This window comes from Lissotriton helveticus, chromosome 10 (assembly GCF_964261635.1).
Source record: "Lissotriton helveticus chromosome 10, aLisHel1.1, whole genome shotgun sequence".
NCBI classification, from domain to species: Eukaryota; Metazoa; Chordata; class Amphibia; order Caudata; family Salamandridae; genus Lissotriton; species Lissotriton helveticus.
In genome coordinates this window covers 718041279-718060756 of record NC_136071.1, presented here as the reverse complement: position 1 = coordinate 718060756, position 19478 = coordinate 718041279, and the positions used below count along the sequence as shown (strand labels likewise).

Below are 19478 nucleotides of genomic sequence, written 5' to 3'. Positions count from 1 at the left end.
TCGAGGGGGATCCATTTGAAGGTCTTACGAAGGAGGCGGAGGGTGTGGAAGCAGGAAGATGAGACAGAGTTGATCTGGCGGTCCATTTTGAGCTCGGAGTCCAGGATGATTCCCAGGTTGCGTGCGTGGTCTGTGGGGGTTGGCGGGTTTCCGAGGGCGGTGGGCCACCAGGTGTCACTCCAGGCGTCGGGGTTTGGGCCCATGATGAGTACTTCTGTTTTGTTGGTGTTTAGTTGTAGGCAGCTGTTTTTCATCCATTTGGCGACGGCTTCCATGCCTTCTCGAAAGTTGCGTCTGGCGGTGTTGGGCTCGTTGGATAGGGAGAGGATGAGCTGGGTGTCTGCATATGACACGATGTTGAGTCCGTAGGTTCTGACGATGGGGGCAAGTGGAGCCATGTAGACGTTGAAGAGCGTCGGGCTGAGGGAGGAGCCCTGGGGGACTCCGCAGGTGATAGGTGTGGGGTCCGAGAGGAAAGGGGGGAGTCTGACCCGCTGCGTCCTGCTGGAGAGGAAGGAGCAGATCCAGTCGAGGGCCTTGTCCTGGATTCCTGCATCGTAGAGTCTGCGTATTAGGGTGCGGTGGGAGACTGTGTCGAACGCCGCTGATAGGTCGAGGAGGATGAGGGCTACTGTTTCTCCTTTGTCCAGTAAGGTGCGGATGTCGTCTGTTGCGGCGAGGAGGGCGGTTTCCGTACTGTGGTTTTTTCTGAAGCCGGATTGGGAGGAGTCGAGGATGTTGTGTTCTTCAATGAATGTGGCGAGTTGGCTGTTGATGGCTTTCTCGATGACATTCGCTGGGAACGGGAGCAGGGAGATGGGTCTGTAGTTTTTGAGGTCGGTGGGGTCCGCTGAGGGTTTCTTTAGGAGGGGGTTGACCTCGGCGTGTTTCCAGTCGTCGGGGAATGAGGCGGTCGCCAGGGAGCGGTTGACGGTCTGGCGGAGCATGGGTGCGATGGTGTTGGCGGCTCTGTTGAAGATGTGGTGGGGGCAGGGGTCCGTGGGGGCCCCTGAGTGGATTGACTTCATTGTCTTCAGTGTGTCTTCGGTGGTGAGTGCTGTCCAGTCATCAATCGCTGGTTTCCAGGTGTCGGGGGTGGTTGGTGAGGGTTCAGTGTGTTGGTTGTCTTCGTCGAAGTTGTCGTAGAAGCTCTTGATTTTGTGGTGGAAAAAGATGCTGAGTTTGTCGCAGAGGTCTTGTGAGGGAGGGATGTCGGTAGACTCGCTGGTGGGTTGGGCGAACTCCTTGATGATGCTGAAGAGTTCTTTGCTGTTGTGTGCGTGGGTGGAGATTCTGTCTTCAATCGCTTTTTTCCTCGTTTCTCTGATGAGTTGATGGTGGGCGTTGGTGGCGGCTCTGAAGTTGTTGTGGGCTTCTGTGGATTTGGTGTTTCTCCAGGCCTTTTCGAGGCGGCGGCATGTGCGCCTGGACTCTCGAAGTTCGGTGGTAAACCATCTGGCTTTCTTGGCACAGGTATTGTTGTTTTTCTTGAGGGGGGCTATGGTGTTGGTGCTGTCCGAGATCCATCTATGCAGGGTTCGGGCTGCGGTGTTGGGGTCGTCGTTTTCCGCGATGGTTGGGGTGGAGTTGTTGAGTGAGGAGGTGAGCTGGTCATCGGTGATTTTGGTCCAGTTTCTTTGTGGAAGCAGGTGCTGGTGTCTGTGGATGGTGGGTGTTCTGAAGGTGAAGTGGACGCAACGATGGTCGGTCCATGGGAGTTCGGTGGTGTGGCTGAAGGTGATGGAGTTTCCTGTAGTGAAGAGGGGGTCGAGGGTGTGTCCTGCTGAGTGCGTGGGCTCGGTCACGATCTGGCGGAGTCCAATGTTGTGGAGGTTGTCCAGGAGGGATGTGGTGTTGGGGTCCAGTTGATTTTCGAGGTGGAAGTTGAGGTCTCCCAGCAGGGTGTAGTTGGTGGATGCGATGGCCTGAAGGGAGATAATGTCCGTAATGGAGTTGGCGAAGGGTCGGCGGGGTCCAGGAGGTCGGTAGATGAGGGTTCCTCGGAGGGCGGCGGTGGGGCTGGCCAGTATCTTGAAGTGAAGATGTTCCATCAGTTCTGTGGACTCGTCAGAGAGTGTGCTCAGGCGGAGGCTGGATTTGTGGATGATGGCGATTCCTCCTCCTGGGTGGATGGGGCGGTCCTTCCTGGAGATCTTGTATCCTTGGGGGATGGCGATGTCCGGTCCCGAGGTGGTGTTGGTCCAGGTTTCGGTGAAGAATGCTACGTCTGGGGTTGTGCTGTCGAGGAGGTCCCAGATTTCTGTGGCGTGTTTGTGGAGGGATCGGACGTTGAGGAGGATGCATTGCAGGGTCTTCGGTTCGGTTGTGTTCTTGTGGGCGGGTTGTGCTGGATCCGTGTTCTTGGCGGTGCTGCAGGTGTGCCGGCAGCGGTGACAGCTGAAGGGTCCATGGGTGTCGGCTGGTGATGCTAGCTTGCAGTTGTTGTTGCAGCCTGGGTTGAGTGCGTGGAGTGCTGCTGGGTCGTAGCGTTGGCGGGGTGGAGGTCCAGGGTTCCTGGTGCTGGTCGCGGACAGGTCGCAGACGAGCGCAGACGTGCTTGCCTTTGACGCACCTTCAATGCACCAGCGGCGCGCCCGCAGCCCGCGGCCGCGCAGTGGCCGCCATTAAGTAGGGGTCGGGGAGGGCTGGACAGCTGGGAGGCGGGAGCGAGGAGGGGAGCTGGATTGGGCCGGTCGTGCTGGGGGGGGGGGAGGGGCCGCGGGGGCAGCAGCGGCGGGGAAAGGTAAAGGGAGGAAAGAAGGGATAAAGAAAAAAGGGAGAATAAGCAGAAATAAGGCACAAAAGAGCAGAGATGCAGAAAAGAGCAGAAAGGAGAAAGATAGAAAGGGTAAAAAAACGAGTGAAAACGGGTGAAGGAGCAGAGGGAGAGAAAGGGAAAATGGGCAAAAATAAGGCACAAAAGAGCAGAGGTGCAGAAAGGTGAAAGATAGAAAGGGAAAAAAAACGAGTGAAGGAGCAGAGGGAGAGAAAGGGAAATGGGCAGAAATAAGGCGCAAAAGAGCAGAGGTGCAGAAAGGTGAAAGATAGAAAGGGGAGAAAAAGGAGTGAAGGAGCAGAAAGAAAGAAAGGAGACAGAGGTCCACTGGACCACCAGGGATGAGGCGCAGGGAAACCTGCGGGTGGAGGAGGGCCTCGATCACCAACACTCAAGAGTGCAGGGGCAGGGGCACCTCACTTAATGGTGGAGCTGCGAGGGTGGGAGGGCAATTTCACTGACAATGAGTCAGTGGTCTTGCTCGCCTGTCCCCGCAGTGGCCGCCATTAAGTAGGGGTCGGGGAGGGCTGGACAGCTGGGAGGCGGGAGCGAGGAGGGGAGCTGGATTGGGCCGGTCGTGCCTTGTGTGCCTTGTTTTGACATGGTTTTTGTACAACTTTATTGCTGTGGGAGAAGCCGCAAAAACAACAAGTGATGGACTGAATGTGGATCAATGTCACACACTCCCCCAGTCAAAAGATCTGGGCCCAAATCCATCGTTTTTTTGCACTCCACACCACCCTGGGTTAGACAATGGCGATATGCAAATCAGCTCTGACCCTGTTGCCCCATGGGAACAGTCCAGTCCGAACTACAAAAGCCATGTCCTTCCCAGAACGGAATCAAGCATCCGAGGACCGGACCGGTTTCGAGGTAACACCTCTCTTCAGCCCGGCTAGCTTGACTCCAAGTGGTGTGGAGTGCCTGGGACCCACGTCTGGGCATCCCCAGCGCACTTAGGGCGGCAATTGCAAAAACAACAAGTGATGGACTGAATGTGGATCAATGTCACACACTCCCCCAGTCAAAAGATCTGGGCCCAAATCCATCGTTTTTTTGCACTCCACACCACCCTGGGTTAGACAATGGCGATATGCAAATCAGCTCTGACCCTGTTGCCCCATGGGAACAGTCCAGTCCGAACTACAAAAGCCATGTCCTTCCCAGAACGGAATCAAGCATCCGAGGACCGGACCGGTTTCGAGGTAACACCTCTCTTCAGCCCGGCTAGCTTGACTCCAAGTGGTGTGGAGTGCCTGGGACCCACGTCTGGGCATCCCCAGCGCACTTAGGGCGGCAATTGCAAAAACAACAAGTGATGGACTGAATGTGGATCAATGTCACACACTCCCCCAGTCAAAAGATCTGGGCCCAAATCCATCGTTTTTTTGCACTCCACACCACCCTGGGTTAGACAATGGCGATATGCAAATCAGCTCTGACCCTGTTGCCCCATGGGAACAGTCCAGTCCGAACTACAAAAGCCATGTCCTTCCCAGAACGGAATCAAGCATCCGAGGACCGGACCGGTTTCGAGGTAACACCTCTCTTCAGCCCGGCTAGCTTGACTCCAAGTGGTGTGGAGTGCCTGGGACCCACGTCTGGGCATCCCCAGCGCACTTAGGGCGGCAATTGCAAAAACAACAAGTGATGGACTGAATGTGGATCAATGTCACACACTCCCCCAGTCAAAAGATCTGGGCCCAAATCCATCGGTTTTTTGCACTCCACACCACCCTGGGTTAGACAATGGCGATATGCAAATCAGCTCTGACCCTGTTGCCCCATGGGAACAGTCCAGTCCGAACTACAAAAGAAGTCGGGCCCTCATCATTATAATAAACATTGACAAAAGCAAAAATATTTTTGGTCTCAAAAACCACACATTGCCACAGTATTTCCTAACACTGAGTGAAACTACCTTCTGTGCCAATATGCTCCTTGTGAAACAGCAGAATGCGGTCACTCACAATCAAGCCAGCGGGTAGATATATATATATATAGATATAGATATATATATATATATATATATAGATATAGATATATAGATATATAGATATATAGAGAGAGAGAGAGAGAGAGAGAGAGAGAGAGAGAGAGAGACACATACATCATTTTAATAAAAACTAAAAGTCTTGGTTAGTGCCAGACCTAAATAGGAGCCCAATTCCTAAAGAAAGTCAGAAAAGTGCAGCCATGGTATATGTCCTTCTATTAGTATAGATTTACTGCGTTCATGAATGTACAAGAATTTACAGGAGTAGGTCAGGAAATCATTCTCCTAGCAAATATTTGTGAACTGCATTTCAGCACGAGCAGTAACAAGTTCCCTGTCCCGCCAACCACTTTTTTGCCCAACCCTGCAAGACTTTTTTTTACTTCTGCCCTCGTCAGGAGCATATTTCCAGCAATTCTCTGAATGGTAAAATATTAGAGACAGGCTGATGAAAACCCATAAAATATGCTATTAAGTTTGTATAGACTCAAAAGCACATTCCAACCATGGGGAGCTATTGCTTGACACTTCTTCCAGTATGCAGATCTGTGAAAAAGTGACAAATTAAGTGAATTGCTAAAATTCAAACCCTACTATGACAATAGCTCTGGCATAGTCAGAGAGGCTATTATCAGAGCTCTTGCATAATAAGATTAATGCCATAATTTGTCGCCGCACTACATGGCACCAAGGGGACAAGTGGATTTTGTTACAGGACAAGTAGATTTATGAAGCAATCTGTCCCATGGACAATTAGATATTTTTTTTAATTCCACACCCCTGTTTAATGTTACTGTAATAAGTTTTAATTGTCCAGAAAGACAAGCATAATTTACTTGAATTAAGGACCAACAAATCACATCACCATTTAGCTGTTCAAAATAGAAACACATGTACCCTGTAATCATTCTTGTTGTCATTGAAGATATTAAATACCACACGTGTTTCAGGAACCTGGCGTTGAAGGCTAAACTGTAGAGAAGCCTGAAAGAAAAAATACATACATTTAAGAAACTGATAAAGAAGTAAGCTAAAGAGAGTGACAAAGCCAACCTACAGTAATAAATGGGTGAGCTTAAAGCCCACTCTAAGTTCTTGTTAAGATGGCAATATGTATTTTACAACCAGACCGCTTGTGCTGTCTGGTAGGCTCGACTTAAACAAGGGTCACTCTAAAAGTTATTTCCTTCATTACACAATGCTGTAACCTGGTGTGAATGCCAGTCAGTACAAAATCTGAGAACACCTTGTATCACATTTTAGAGGCCTGTAGCCTCGGTATTACAGAAAAGGCCTTAACAAAGCAAAGTAGGAGTTTAAACCCAAATGAAACGGTGCTGCATGCACGTTCACATTACCCAGCATATATTTTCCCTGTGTAGCTCAACTGAGAAGTATGCAAAATAGACAACTGTGTAGACATAACATTCCAAACGACTATGATGGATTTGCAGATCTAAATACCCCTTAAAGATATCTCCTGAAGTGTCCAACCAAAGCTCCCCCTATTCTATGATGTAGCTCATCCTGGCAAGGTTGTTTCTTTACATTTGGTTACTTGGAGATTTTCATTTACAATGGCATAAACAGTAGAAATAAAAGAAAAAAAAAGCACTGGGTGAGCTACTTTCGCATAGCACTGGGAAATGTGGGAGCACAACACGTCATATCTTGTTTCAAGCCTATAAACCAGTAATCACATACTACATATTACATTACTACATTACATACATAAGCTAAAATGGCAAAATCAACCCCAGAGCCTAATCAGAGAGTGTTTAAGAGAAAGCTCAATCTGCAATGTGGTTTAAATTGTGTTTGGAAAGTCTATGTAGCACAAGTTTTTGGCTAGACAAAGTGATTCGTTTAAGTGCTCCAAAGGAGTATTTTTAGTCTATTTTGATGTGGGCCTTACCTGCAGGGTTGAAGAGAAACAACAAAGTGTGTATTGAGCTTGTCTTATTCCAAGGACATTCTGTCTTCTGAAGCACCTCCGTGCCCACCAGTCCGTTTAAGGCCACATGCCCCTTATATAAGTTTATTATTGGTTGTTGTATCTGTACTCTGACTGGCTCCTAGGGCTAGCGTTTCTATTGGACCTATGGCTTAGGGGTTGAGTTCTGATAGGCTGATCGATCTTGGGTTCTGATTGGTTATGAGAGCTAGTGTTTCTATTGGACTTAGGGTTTATAGTTAGCAATCTGGTTTGAGCATGGGATTTCTATAGGACTTAGGTTTTGATATCTAAATTGCTTATATGGCTATGGTTCTGATGTATTCCTAGGGTTAGGGTTTCTATTGGACTTAGGGCTTAGGGTTTGAGTGCTGATTGGCCTCTAAGGCTAAGGTTTTGATTGGTACGTAGTGCTAGGGTTTCTATTGGATCTAGGGTTTTGGTTTGGATTTTGTCTGGTTGATAGGGCTGTGAATGGTTGAAAGGGTCAGGTGCCCCACTGGTCCTAGGGCTTAGGGCTTAGGACTAGGATTCCATTGGCCAAACGTCACCTGACCTAGGGCTGTTTAACCTTAGGGCTCAGGGCATCTCAGCTGGGGCGTCAAGGCTCAGAGCAGAGAGGACAAGGGTAGTTGCCGGTTTGGGCCAGTTCAGGCCTAGGTCCAGAGATGCTGTCCTTTTAGCCATGTTTCCCATTTACCAGCCACCACCTTAACCAATCAACATCTTCAAACATAATACATTCTCATGAAATGCATTCTACTCATTTACCTCAAATAAACCATATCCACTTTTCAATGACTCAACAACCACTACAAAACCCTACAAACCACACCAATACACTCTTCTACCCCAACTGCCACACAATGGCACCTCCATTCTCACACAAAACACCACTGTGTCCTATACCACTATCAAATCCATACATCACCAACATAACACAACCACACATTATACTTAACCTTAATCCCTACAAACACACACTTCCTTCTCACACAAAACACCAGCTCTGCCTTCTACTTACTCCTAAAAGACTCATTTCTATCACCACCAAACCTATACTCAATGCCATCAATCACCAACACCCTCCTTCTCCTTCTTCCAAAAGCACACAACCAAACAATCCTTATGCACCACTCCATCACACATATTACCTCTTCCTGATACCAAATTTAACACTCATAACCCTTGATCAGCTCCTCTCAAAAACCACATGCGCTCTCCTCACCACATCTTTTACCACTCCACTTCCACTCATGTAGTTTATATTCAAATCAATCACAGAAATTCACATCAATACCTCATCTCATTACTCCACAACAAAAACATTCACACACACACACACACACACACAGACACCAGCACATCAAAATCTCACACACAACTTCATATTAAATTCCGTCACAAAATGGAAACCAACACCCACGCACACCCTCGTTACTACACTAACAATACAGATCCTAGACCATCTTTACTTCCATAACTTCTATCTTCACCAACATCTACCACAAACACCCCAATACAACAACACTCATTCACCCGCCTCTTATCCATTGGATAGAGCCTTAAAACATTACCTACGTGCTCCACCACCACCCCTAACCCATACAACTTCCACCCTAAACAGAGGCAAACAAAATAAACAACATGCCATTCTTCACAACTTCTCATCTCCGTGTCTATTACACAACAGGGCTATTCTACAAAAACACTGCTCACCACCTCACTCTCAACCGCCATCTCCACCACCTACACATGCAGACTCAACAAAATGCCTTCAAAACCTGCTGGACCAGGATTACGATATAGACAAACTACATTATGACTATCTGTACACAGTTAATATCAACACTAATTATACACATGCTCCAAGTTCAAAGAGTACTACTCACTCCTCTGACAGATTCACACCACCACCAAAACACACTCTCTAGACCACCTACTAATCAATGATCAATCACTCTCTAAAAACAAGCACCACATCTACGACCTACTCACTGACACACAACCTGACTTACTCTTTGTAACGTTATCATGGTTGTGAGATAACATGGCTCTAGTGATGCATGGAGCTGTTCCCCCAGGCTTTCAAACTATTCCACAAAATCGCATTGACAAAAGAGGAGGTGGACTACTTGTTACATTTAAGGAAACAATAAATCTCCCTACAGTTTACGACGTTTCCATACAAGGTTGTGAAACCCTCACGACCAGAAGCAACCCTATATCAACTTCCTCCTGTAATTCCTCCTTATCTACAGACCACCGCCTAGCAATGCAACATTCCCAGACATGCTTCTAGACACAGTTTCAAACTTATGATACTACACTCCACCTATGCATCCTTGGTGACCTAAACATATGGTTTGACAAATCTAATATGTCCCATCCAAGAATTATCGTCACTAGCCTAGACACTCTGAACCTATATCAGATCATACACTAACATCGCTGGATGCACCCTAGATGTCATTTTTGCAAATCCAGAACTAGTTACCTTTCAAAGACTACTTCAGTCACGTGGTCAGACCACCATCTGGTAGCTTTCCAACTCAAAACACCACACAACATACCTAAGGCCGCCTTACAGGTATCCACCTATGGACCGCGAACAAACTCAATTTTGAATACTTAGAAACACAACTATTTTCCAACACAGATCTAGACACAATAAATTCCATTCATAAACATGATGAGTTGCTCCAGGAAGCGTTTGATATCCTAATACCACTAAAAACAACAAAATAGGACAAAAGAAAACAAGCACCTTCAAGGAATGCAGAACTAAAAAAGATAAAACAAACTGCAAAGCACCTGGCTCTAAACAAATAGTAAAGCCAAACTTCACTTACACGTTCACTTACACAAACTTAACAGAATATACAAGTCAATAATTAAAAAAATAAAAATAATGGGGTGGGTTTGAATTCTGGCCTCCCATCTTGTGAAAAGTTTGGGAGATGAGAAAATATTCACTGCCTTCCAAGACCCCGAAGAACAAGATACTTGCCTTCAGTAACTCTCTTTACAGATGCGTCATCTATCCACAGTTTTCTCGCTACATAAAGAATCTCCAGGTGTCAGACTGGATCCAGAAACTTTGAGAACAGTTCTCATATGCACCAGTCTGCACCAACATCTCTCTACTAAGAAAGTGATGAGTGGAGCCTCATATAAGCACAATCTATGTGCTGAGGTCCATTGCTTTTTTAGGCTGTCATGGCCCTCAGACGCAGAGCCCATTAGCAAATTGGCATGACCAATTTGCAGATCTGTAAAAAGGGACCTTTTTAGATGGAAAAGAGTCCAGTTCACTAAACAGGGAGTTACCAACGCAGCACCTCTCAATTTGGAAGATATGTAAACTGTCTCCGACCAAAAAGTCCTCCAGAAATGAGCTGGCAAAATGCCCCTCCAGACAGACCTGTTGAGGCAGCAGTGCCTCCTAAGCATGTGTACCGAAGCCCAGGTGGCTGCTTGACAAATATGTAGGACAGGCACTTCATGTGCTAATGAAGAGCTAATGGCTTTGGCCCAGGTGGAATGAGCCTGAAAGCCTTCTGGGGTCTGCTTTCTCAGCAGAGCATAGCAGATCTTATGGAGATTGTCAAGAACCCAACGTGGTACTCACAATTTTCTTCAGCAACTCAGAGGAGCAGAATGCTGACTTTTTCCAGATTCCCTAAGCAAGCCTTCCCATAAACTCCTGAACAACAGACGCTTTTGTGAACCATGCCGGGGAAAAGGGGAAGGGGACAGAGAATAGACTGCCTCGCTTTTCCTTGGTTCACTCTACTGCCTTCTTCTACACCCTTCTGGGTATTTTTCTCTTCTGGTATTCTTCCTCGTGAATTGAAAGTTAATGACAGAACACCATTAAACCACTTTCTACACTCTACTAAATCTCCATGCACCTTATTTTTAATTTATACTCTCTTACCCACTAAGCTAAAGGCTTTAGCTTCTCTTCTTTATTTCCAAAAAGGAAATGCTTCCAAAATATATTTATATTTATTTTGGCTCTCTTTTTTATGTCTTGGTTATTATGCTGTTTTTGATTTATTTGCCTTGCGTTTGCATTTTACACATTGTTATTGTTTTTCTAATTTTCCCTTTTTCTTTTACAGTATATACTTGCGGTTTGATGACTTCCGAGGGCTGGCACCAACCAGATACTACAGGATTTTCAGGTGAGCTTCTTTTCTCCCTTCTATTCTTTTCTCCTTCTCTTCCTCGTATGTTTAATATTATTCAGTGTCTCAAATTCCCTAACTAAACAACGGTTTCGAATACGAACACTAACCCTAAACTGGTAACTACGCTTTTTTGAGAAATAAACACTACTCTAACCGCCTGACTAGCGAAGCATTGCGCGGGAGATGCATACTCTGACACAAACGTTGGTGAAGTGCGCGGCTGCGAATTCTGCTGATGCACTTCATAGCCGAATCTGTCCTTGCGCCTTCAACCACCCGCGAGAGCCTAGACCAGCAACCCTTGTTGCATACGCCCACCTCCTGCGGGCCCTTCCGCACACCCTGCAGCTGGTTGCAAAGATTCTGAGCCTCTTACAGGCATGTAGGCATTCTTGACCCTGACTACTAGGGGTGATAGTTGCACAATAAGCAGTGTTGGTTCTTGGTGGAGGAACCCTGACAGAGAGCAATCCATTGGGAGATGGTCCATTATTGCACTCCTTTACTCCTTTTTTGAGCAGGAAAACCTTACAAAGAGCAGCTCATCCAGTAGGTAGTCCTTGGTATGATCCATATAGAAACTCAAGGCTCTTTTATGATGTGGTTAGCAAGAAAGTCAGTAAGGTGATGGACTGGCCGACATGAAAAGGAGTAGCCGCTTTTGGAAGAAAGGAAAGTTGGGGTCTTAAAACCAACTTCTCAGAGATGAAGGTGGTGTTAAGTGGATTCACACAGAGGGAAGGTCACTCAACAACTAGCCAATGTCAAGGTAACGAGAAAGACGAGCTTTAAGGTCAGTAGTCTCAAGGAACAACTGTGCAACTACTCTAATTGGGTGCACATCAAGAATGTGAGGACTACATTCAATTCTCATTTGGGCATCACAAAGACCTTCAGTAAAAACAAAAACTGCATTACCACTGGGGATTTGATCGACAAAGACTGATCCAAAAACTGCAGGAAGGCCGAAAGAGCCAATAAATAGGCCTTAACAGTGCCCTAGGTAAGCCCTTTTCGGGCAAGAGCGAGAACAAGCAATAAAACTTAACACAACTGTGCCTGTAAAAGGTCAATTTGTCAGGTGCTGCACCAAGCCATAAATCTGTCCTAATGGCTGGAGTACACAGATTTTGTGGAGAGACATGTCACCCCAAGATGACAAAATGATATCGGGATACAGTTCAAATAATGTCCAACTGTCAACATTCAATCTCCAAGAAAGTAGATGCAAAGTGTGGAAGCTTAGGTGCAACACTCTACCCTTCTATTGTGTCAAAAGATCCTCTTAAAGCAGCAGCTTAATCAGAGGATAGATGCACATGAGCAGGAGTTCTGGGTACCACACTTTCCTAGCCCAATCTGGTGGCACTAGACTGACTTGGGCCTGGTTGTTTCGGATCTTCTTCAAAATTAGGGGCAGCAGAGGTAGCAGTGGGGAGGCATACAGAAGTCCTGAGCTTTACTTTACTCTGCACAGAAGGCAAGAGCTCCTTTGAAAACTCCATCACGCTGAAGTGCTGACAACACACGTTGTCTGCCATGGTCAAAAGATCTAGCCAGTGTTCACCCGACTGCTGGAAGATGGCCTGTGCCACCTTCCAATGCAACTGCCATTTGTGATTCGCCAGGTGCCTGTGGCTGCATTAATCTGCATTGGCGCTTAAAGATCCCGCCAGGTGGTTCACCGCCAGATAATTCCTTTGGCGGTCCAGGAGTCACAAGGACTCCTGGAACAGGGACCAGGATCCCAGGGCACCTCGCTTGTTACAGTACCACATAGTGGTCATGTTGTCTGTGAGCACCTGCACCAGCTTTCCTTTGATGGTGGGCAGTAAAGTTATCAGCACCATGCAAATCTTCCTCAACTCCAACAAGCAGATGCAGAGTTGAGTCTCTACCAGAGACCTGAATTCTCTGATATCCACCTCTCCAAGATAAACTCCAAACCCCAGCAGTGATGTATACATGGCCAACATCAGCTCTTAATGGACTAAAGAGAAGTACCTGTCGCTGACCTAAGAGCAGTTCAGGAACCACCACCACAGATGTTTTGTAGCCTTCTCCGAAATCTAGATAAACAAATTACTAACCTTCGGTAACACCTTATCTGGTAGAGACTATCTAGCCAAGGATTTCTTATCTTTGAATATCCCCGTCTGACAGACTAGATTCTAAAACATTTCGAGCAGTACCCCTGGGTCATTTGGCTTCACGTTGCTGGAGTTGTCTGCGCCGAAAGTGACGAGCGCGGCACCTATATAGGCACTACCTCAGAGTTCTGACGTAAGTTACTTTTGCGACTTTCCATGTCAGAAGTGCAGAGCTACGATAAAAACTGACCACTGGTGTGGAAAAGACTAAGGCCCTGAAAAATGGGTCTCTTACACCTGAACAGGGTTACAGAGCTTTCAGTAAGGAATCTGCAGCTAGATAGAGGTGACTGAGAGGGTACGGGCACAGTTGGAGAATGCTTCTGTTACCACGAAAGGGGCGAAAGGCACATGAGGGTTGACAAGGGGTCATAGACAAGCCCAAGGACCTGGCCGTAGCTCTGATGTCCTTGAAGAGCTCCAGTACGGATTTCACCTGGTCTCCAAAGAAGGGAGAGATGTCAAAGGGCATGTCGACTAGGTAAGCCTGGACATCCCCAGAAAAGCCAGATGTTCTCAGCCAGGCATAGTGCCACAAGGCCACGGACCATGAAATATCTCTGCCCAGCGAATTGGTTATGTTAAGTCCACATTGAATGGTGTACTTAGCCCCAACTCTCCCATCGGCAATAGATTGAGAGAATATGGCCACGGCCTCCTCCGGGATGATAGGCAGCACATGCGCAACCGAATCACATAGTGTATGGGAATAAGGGAACTAGTGGCAGCTGACACGGATGCTAGTAGTGAAGGAGACGCTTCAAGAGTGGCAACGCCGGTCCCAGAAGACGGGCAAAAAGAGCAACCTGCCCCGCACACCTGAAAGTCACAGTGCGGCAACAACCACTTTCTAGGGCCCTTAAATCTGCTCATCTCCTTGTACATATTTTCCGGATTCCACCTATTAGCAAGCAACTCAAGGGTGGAGGGGGATAGTTTGTTATGACGAAGTTCTGGGGGAAAATAGGCCACGATTAAACCAGTACAAATGTACGCACACATGTATGTATTGCTACAGCACAAATGCCAATAAAATATGGTTAAAAAAAAAATGTGTATGGGAATAAGGGCCCAATAGGCACACGGAAATTGCTGGTGGAAGAGTGTCTAGCCTCTTGGATTCCCTATCCGGTGGAGTGGTAGGAACGCACCAGGGTGGATGCAGGATGAGGAGGCTTGAACCACCAAGCTCTGGGGGAAGGGGTGTTGGGTAAGGAAACTTGATTACCCAGGAGAGAGACGGTGGCAGCAGGCAATTGTCTTGTTCACAGGAGCCCTTGTGCAGGGTTTCGACCAGGTCCCAAGTAGGATGACCATAAGTACTACATTAAATGGGAGAGGGTCCAGAGGTGATGACTCCCGGCTTAAGCACCTCCGTCAAGATGTTAATCTTGACTGCCACTGAAGGTAGGTAAAGGTTCTTGCGCTCCACCAATGCAAATGAGGCTCCCTCCTTTGAAGCCACAGTAAGAGGGGGAAACCAGGCCAATGTCAGGTGAGGTGTCAAACCCCCTGGTCTCACCTAGGTCCTCATTCCAGCTGTCCTCTTCAACTGCATTTTCTCCAAAAGGGTCCATAGATCCTCCCAAATGTATCCCTCACCAGGTCTAACCATCAAATAAGGCACTGGCTCTGCTCTGGGAAGAATGTCCTAAGTTGGCGCTGGACGTGGTGCCAGACAATAAGCATCCATCACCATGTCAGAGTCAGGAATAACGATGGGGATGACACCGCCGAGTGGAGTCAGTGGCACAGCACTGGAGCGGGTGCAAACGAAGGTCTCGTCCCAGGGGGCCCAAAGGCGCTCCAAAGGGGCAGGGCCGGGCCGTACAAAGATGAGGCGCATAGCCTCATAAAATTCTTTAAGAGTTGGGCGGGGGTTGCTCTGGCAAAATCAGGGTAGCGAGGAGCGGACCCAGAATCAGGCCCGTCGACTCGCGGGACATGGAGTGCTGACACTCCCTTGTCTTGTCAGATAACTACGTTGGAAAGCCAAAGAGTGTTTGGACTTCTTTGACTGCTTGCGCTTGTGGGGCTTACACAACTTCCCTGAAGTCTTTGAGTGCAAAGAACATCGGGAGGGGCTCTGTGAAAGGTCCCCAGACTCTCTCAGTGCCTTGCGGTGAATGGTGCTGCAATCCTCATATGCCTTGGAGTCGTGTCCGGCCTCCAGACACCATAAACCCACCAAGTAAGATTCTTCCACAGAAATTTGCCTATGACAGGCCCCACAGGGTTTGAAACCAGATGGTTTCGTTGGAGACATCCTCACACTAGGAGATAAAAATCTCAAAAAGGAGTCGACAAAATGTCAATAAAGACCATGGGGAATCTCAATCCGGATCAGCGCTACCTGGCGCAGAAAAGAAAGAACTGACTTTAGCATGCAGAGGTTGCGTCGATATAGGTACCGCGCTTGTCACTTTCAGAATGAAGTTGAAAGACGCTACTTACCAGTGCGTAAGGGTACTGCTCGAAAATCTTCCACATCCAGTCCGACGCCTGGAGATATTCAATTTTGATTAATCGAATCCAGAGTTATGTCCAGAGAATCTTTCTTATATCAAACCCATGATATTTGTAAAATACACAAGTTCTGGGACACCCCCCTTTCACTCACCCCATACACCCCACCACTTAGCCCCTCTTGCAACCTTTGATCCAACTGAGAAATCTGCAGCAATTTGCCACACTCAAAGATTGCCTACTAAACACTGGTCCCCTCAAGTTTTGTGCAAACTGCACCTGGGGGCGGGGGCCCAGTTTTTAAGGGTGCAAAAATAGAATGTCCTATTAAATGAGGTGTCATCCTTAACTGCAGGCTCAACTGTGCCTCTGTGATCCTAGAAGACTTTTTGCCAACAACCAGCGGATGAAAGAATTATTAAGTCTATCTTGGCACCATCTAATATCATGCAATAAGTTGAATTAATAGCAGGCGTACTACCTAGTCAGGTAAAAATGGGTACCCCAATAGTACACTTTCTCGTTCAAGCAATACTAACCCATGGTGTCTATTCCGAATCAGCAGAGGAAAGAAAATCCACAATTCCGCTTCTACGCACCACCTACCACAAATTCCACTTGAAGATGGGACTCCGGTGAAATTTAGAAATAATTTAAGAGTGTTCGCTTTCCAATGGATTGATTAAACAATGAGACAAAATGTGGTAGACGTTTTCAAAATTTCAATGTAAACAAATTTGGATCTGGTTTCAATATTGGCAAAGATGTTTTAGTTCAGGCTCTTAGAAGATCCAGTGCAGGATTTGAAGGGAGCTTTTTTAAACAGAGAGCAAGGTTAGGGAAGATGGACTGAACTGTGGTACTCTGCAATGGCGGGCACCAACAAATAAAAGGTGGTGGGGCAAGTGGAGGGAACACGGGATGGGGGAGCGGAGCGCAGGGAGGGGTAGAAATATTAGATTTTTTTGTTTTTTAACTTACCTGAAGCTTCCGGCCACCTCCCGAGTCCCGTTGCTCCTGCTGTCCTCATCCTGGGTCCCAGCAGCCCCTGGGGCAGACTCCTATCCAATCCCTGTGCCGCAGCGCAGTGCAGGGATTGGCCTGAGCGGGCTAGAAAGATGCTCCACTCAGGCCAGGGAGCCTGTGGGTGTTTCTCCAGCCCGGCTGCTCAAAGCAGCCGGACTGGGGAAACCTAAGTGCGCTTGTGTGTTGTGGTCAGCCTGAGATGGCTGGTCAAACACACATGAGCACTTAGGGAGTGCATGTAGCACTCCTCCTCCCCCTCCCCCTCCCATGCCTTAGCCCTGCCCCTCCCTACAGCGCTGGTTGAGAGCCGGCAAATGCAAAATAAAACGATGCAAGAACATAATTTTCTTTAAAATTTGCTGGCTCTGAGCCAGACAGTGGGGTGATGCCCCTCTGCCATTGTGGAGGAGCCACTGCTGGTACACTGTACTAATGAGAACAACATAAAATCTAGTAGAAACACCAGTACCAGTTGTAAAGAGTCGACACATCAAATTAGATGCCAAACTCACCGTAAACAATCAGGTGTCGGCAGTGGTGGGGAGCTGCACAAATGTCAACTTTTTCTACGATGCGTACCGTCGTGACAGCCCTAATACTGTCACGCTTGGACTATAGTAATTCAATATACATAGGGCTCCCTGAAAAACTCCTGGGGAAACTTCAGGTAGTCTTAAATGATACAGCAAGACTGATCTTTAAATCTCCAAGAAGAACACATGCCACCCCCCTGCTGAAACAGTTGCACTGGCTCCCTATTAGGTAGAGGATCAGGTTCAAAGGACTGTGCATTGCACACAAAGCCAAATATGGAATGGCACCGAAATATATCACAGGCCGCCTGAAGTCCTACGTGCCTAGTAGACACCTTCGGTCATCGGAGGCCAACTTGCTAGCCTGCCCACCCTAATAGAACCACCATGGGAGGACGGGCTTTTTCAGTCGTAATCCCTCAGGCCTGGAATAAAATTCCAGATAATATACGAACAGAAACTATGTTACTACCATTTAGGAAAAAACTCAAAACCATCTTGTTTACTGAGGCATTCGGCTAAATCCATTCAGTGTGCTGACTACTCCTGGGACCAATGGACCTCGGTCCACGCTACCAGCGCCTAGAGACCTATGGTGATCGGCGCTCTACAAGTATAAAATAACAATAACAATAGAAACTGCTATCTGTATTGTGGCAAGACCAGACAAAAATACATTCAATGAACTTGCTACTTTTTCTTCACCTTTGCTTACTCAGTGCGTTCTTCACACCACCCTACATTGGTTCTGGTCCCTGCTGTTTTTCTTCTCGTTCTGTATGAGAGTGGGAATTGCTTTCCAATTGTTCCCATTGCAGGCAGCTCAAGCTTCTGTGATTCAAAGTCTGTCATTACCGCTGACACAAGACACCTCTTGTGCTCCTAAACGGCTCTTAGGTACGAGATTTTAAGTGAAAAGGGCCTAACTTATATTAAACAGAAAGAAACAATTTATCAGGAGTCTTTTTTTTAAGGCAACAAAACCTACTTTCCCTTTGATAACATACTATACAAAGATTAAGCATACACTAACTAGAGTTTTCTTCCATTGGAAAGTTTACCGGCTTCAAGAGCGTGTTAAGTTGTACTATCCGCTGCGCCTGAGAAGCATGGATCTGTGAATCAATTGATAAAAGTTCACATTATAACCACAGATATGCAAAGGAAATTGGTCTCCTGGCCCTCTGACCCTCATGTTAGAAGTGAAATGAAAGGCTGCTTGGCAGGGTGCCTTAAAGTGGTGATGAACATCCCTATAAAAACGCACACACTTTCAAGTCATCCATGACAATTATATAACTGCTGTCTCTTTAGAGAAATAGATAAACATAATGGAACTGGATTTCTCATAAACGAAGCCATTTCCTCTACCATTCTGCCACTAAATTGAGTTTTCCAAATTGAAACATTGCAAGAGTCTCTTGGTATAAATGAACACATTTTCGAAATCTCGCTTTATATACTCTACAGCCTTGCAGATTAGAATCATGAATCTACTAACAATAATTTAGATGTATTCAAGGCTGAATATTTTAGCAATAAAGAGTAACGTTTTAGAAGGGTGAGAATGAAACATGAATTGTTTCAGGCTTGGGGCACGTAAGCCTACACAAATCATTTTGCACAAAATTCTCTGAAATGTTGTCAACATTTTCCCGGTGTTATGCATTCCCAAAAGCAATTTGGCCAATCTTGTTTGTGTAAGTGATGAGACACCGAGCCAAATTAAAATCCATGTTTAAAACAACGGTGCTATATTCTGTGACAACTGCATTATGTATTTTGTGTTCCTCCACCATCAATATACTGCCCATAAAAAGAGGCCACAAGAAAGAAGGAACATCTACTTCTAAAACAACTACGTAGTTCAAACATCATTGGATGATCGATTTTTAACCTTGCCATGTTTACCAATCGGAACTGTTACTCTGCTGGTAACAGTGTTGCTACAACTTGTGACCATGTTCTACTCCAGGTACTGTCCCAGAACAGCCCTGCAGGGGGCCGGAAGGTGCGTCTTGGAGGCATGTGCTCACATTTTTATAAATCCCAGAACATTCAAAATAAGTATCTCAACTGATCATCCCTTCTTCTAAAAAAAAAAAAAAAAAAAAAAAAAAAAAAAAAAAAAAAAAAGAAGAACACGTGTGGGACAACATTCTTCGCATAGGCTGCAAAATTCAGGAATTTGTTGCTAGCCAACATAAGAAACGTACATGACCATTTAAGGTAAGTAAGGAAGTAAAAAATAGACTCCTTCCATTATTAAGATGGAGGAGTTTCTTACCTGTAACTCCAGTTCAGTAGTAGGGGTATCTCTGTTATAGTCATAATCTAGTGAATACTCCCGCTCATGTGCGGGGACCCCGGAGCAATCAAAA

At 46.5% G+C, this 19478-nt stretch overlaps 1 protein-coding gene across 5 annotated transcripts in view; it reads right to left on the bottom strand.

Moving 5' to 3' along the window:
* UBE3C (ubiquitin protein ligase E3C) overlaps positions 1-19478 on the bottom strand; it is a 1115457-nt gene that overhangs the window by 655662 nt on the left and 440317 nt on the right. For all 5 annotated transcript variants that reach the window (XM_078663264.1, XM_078663263.1, XM_078663265.1 and 2 more), the window contains exon 12: positions 5670-5756. In XM_078663264.1, the coding sequence (XP_078519390.1) occupies positions 5670-5756 (87 nt within the window). The remainder of the gene's footprint in view (positions 1-5669; positions 5757-19478) is intronic.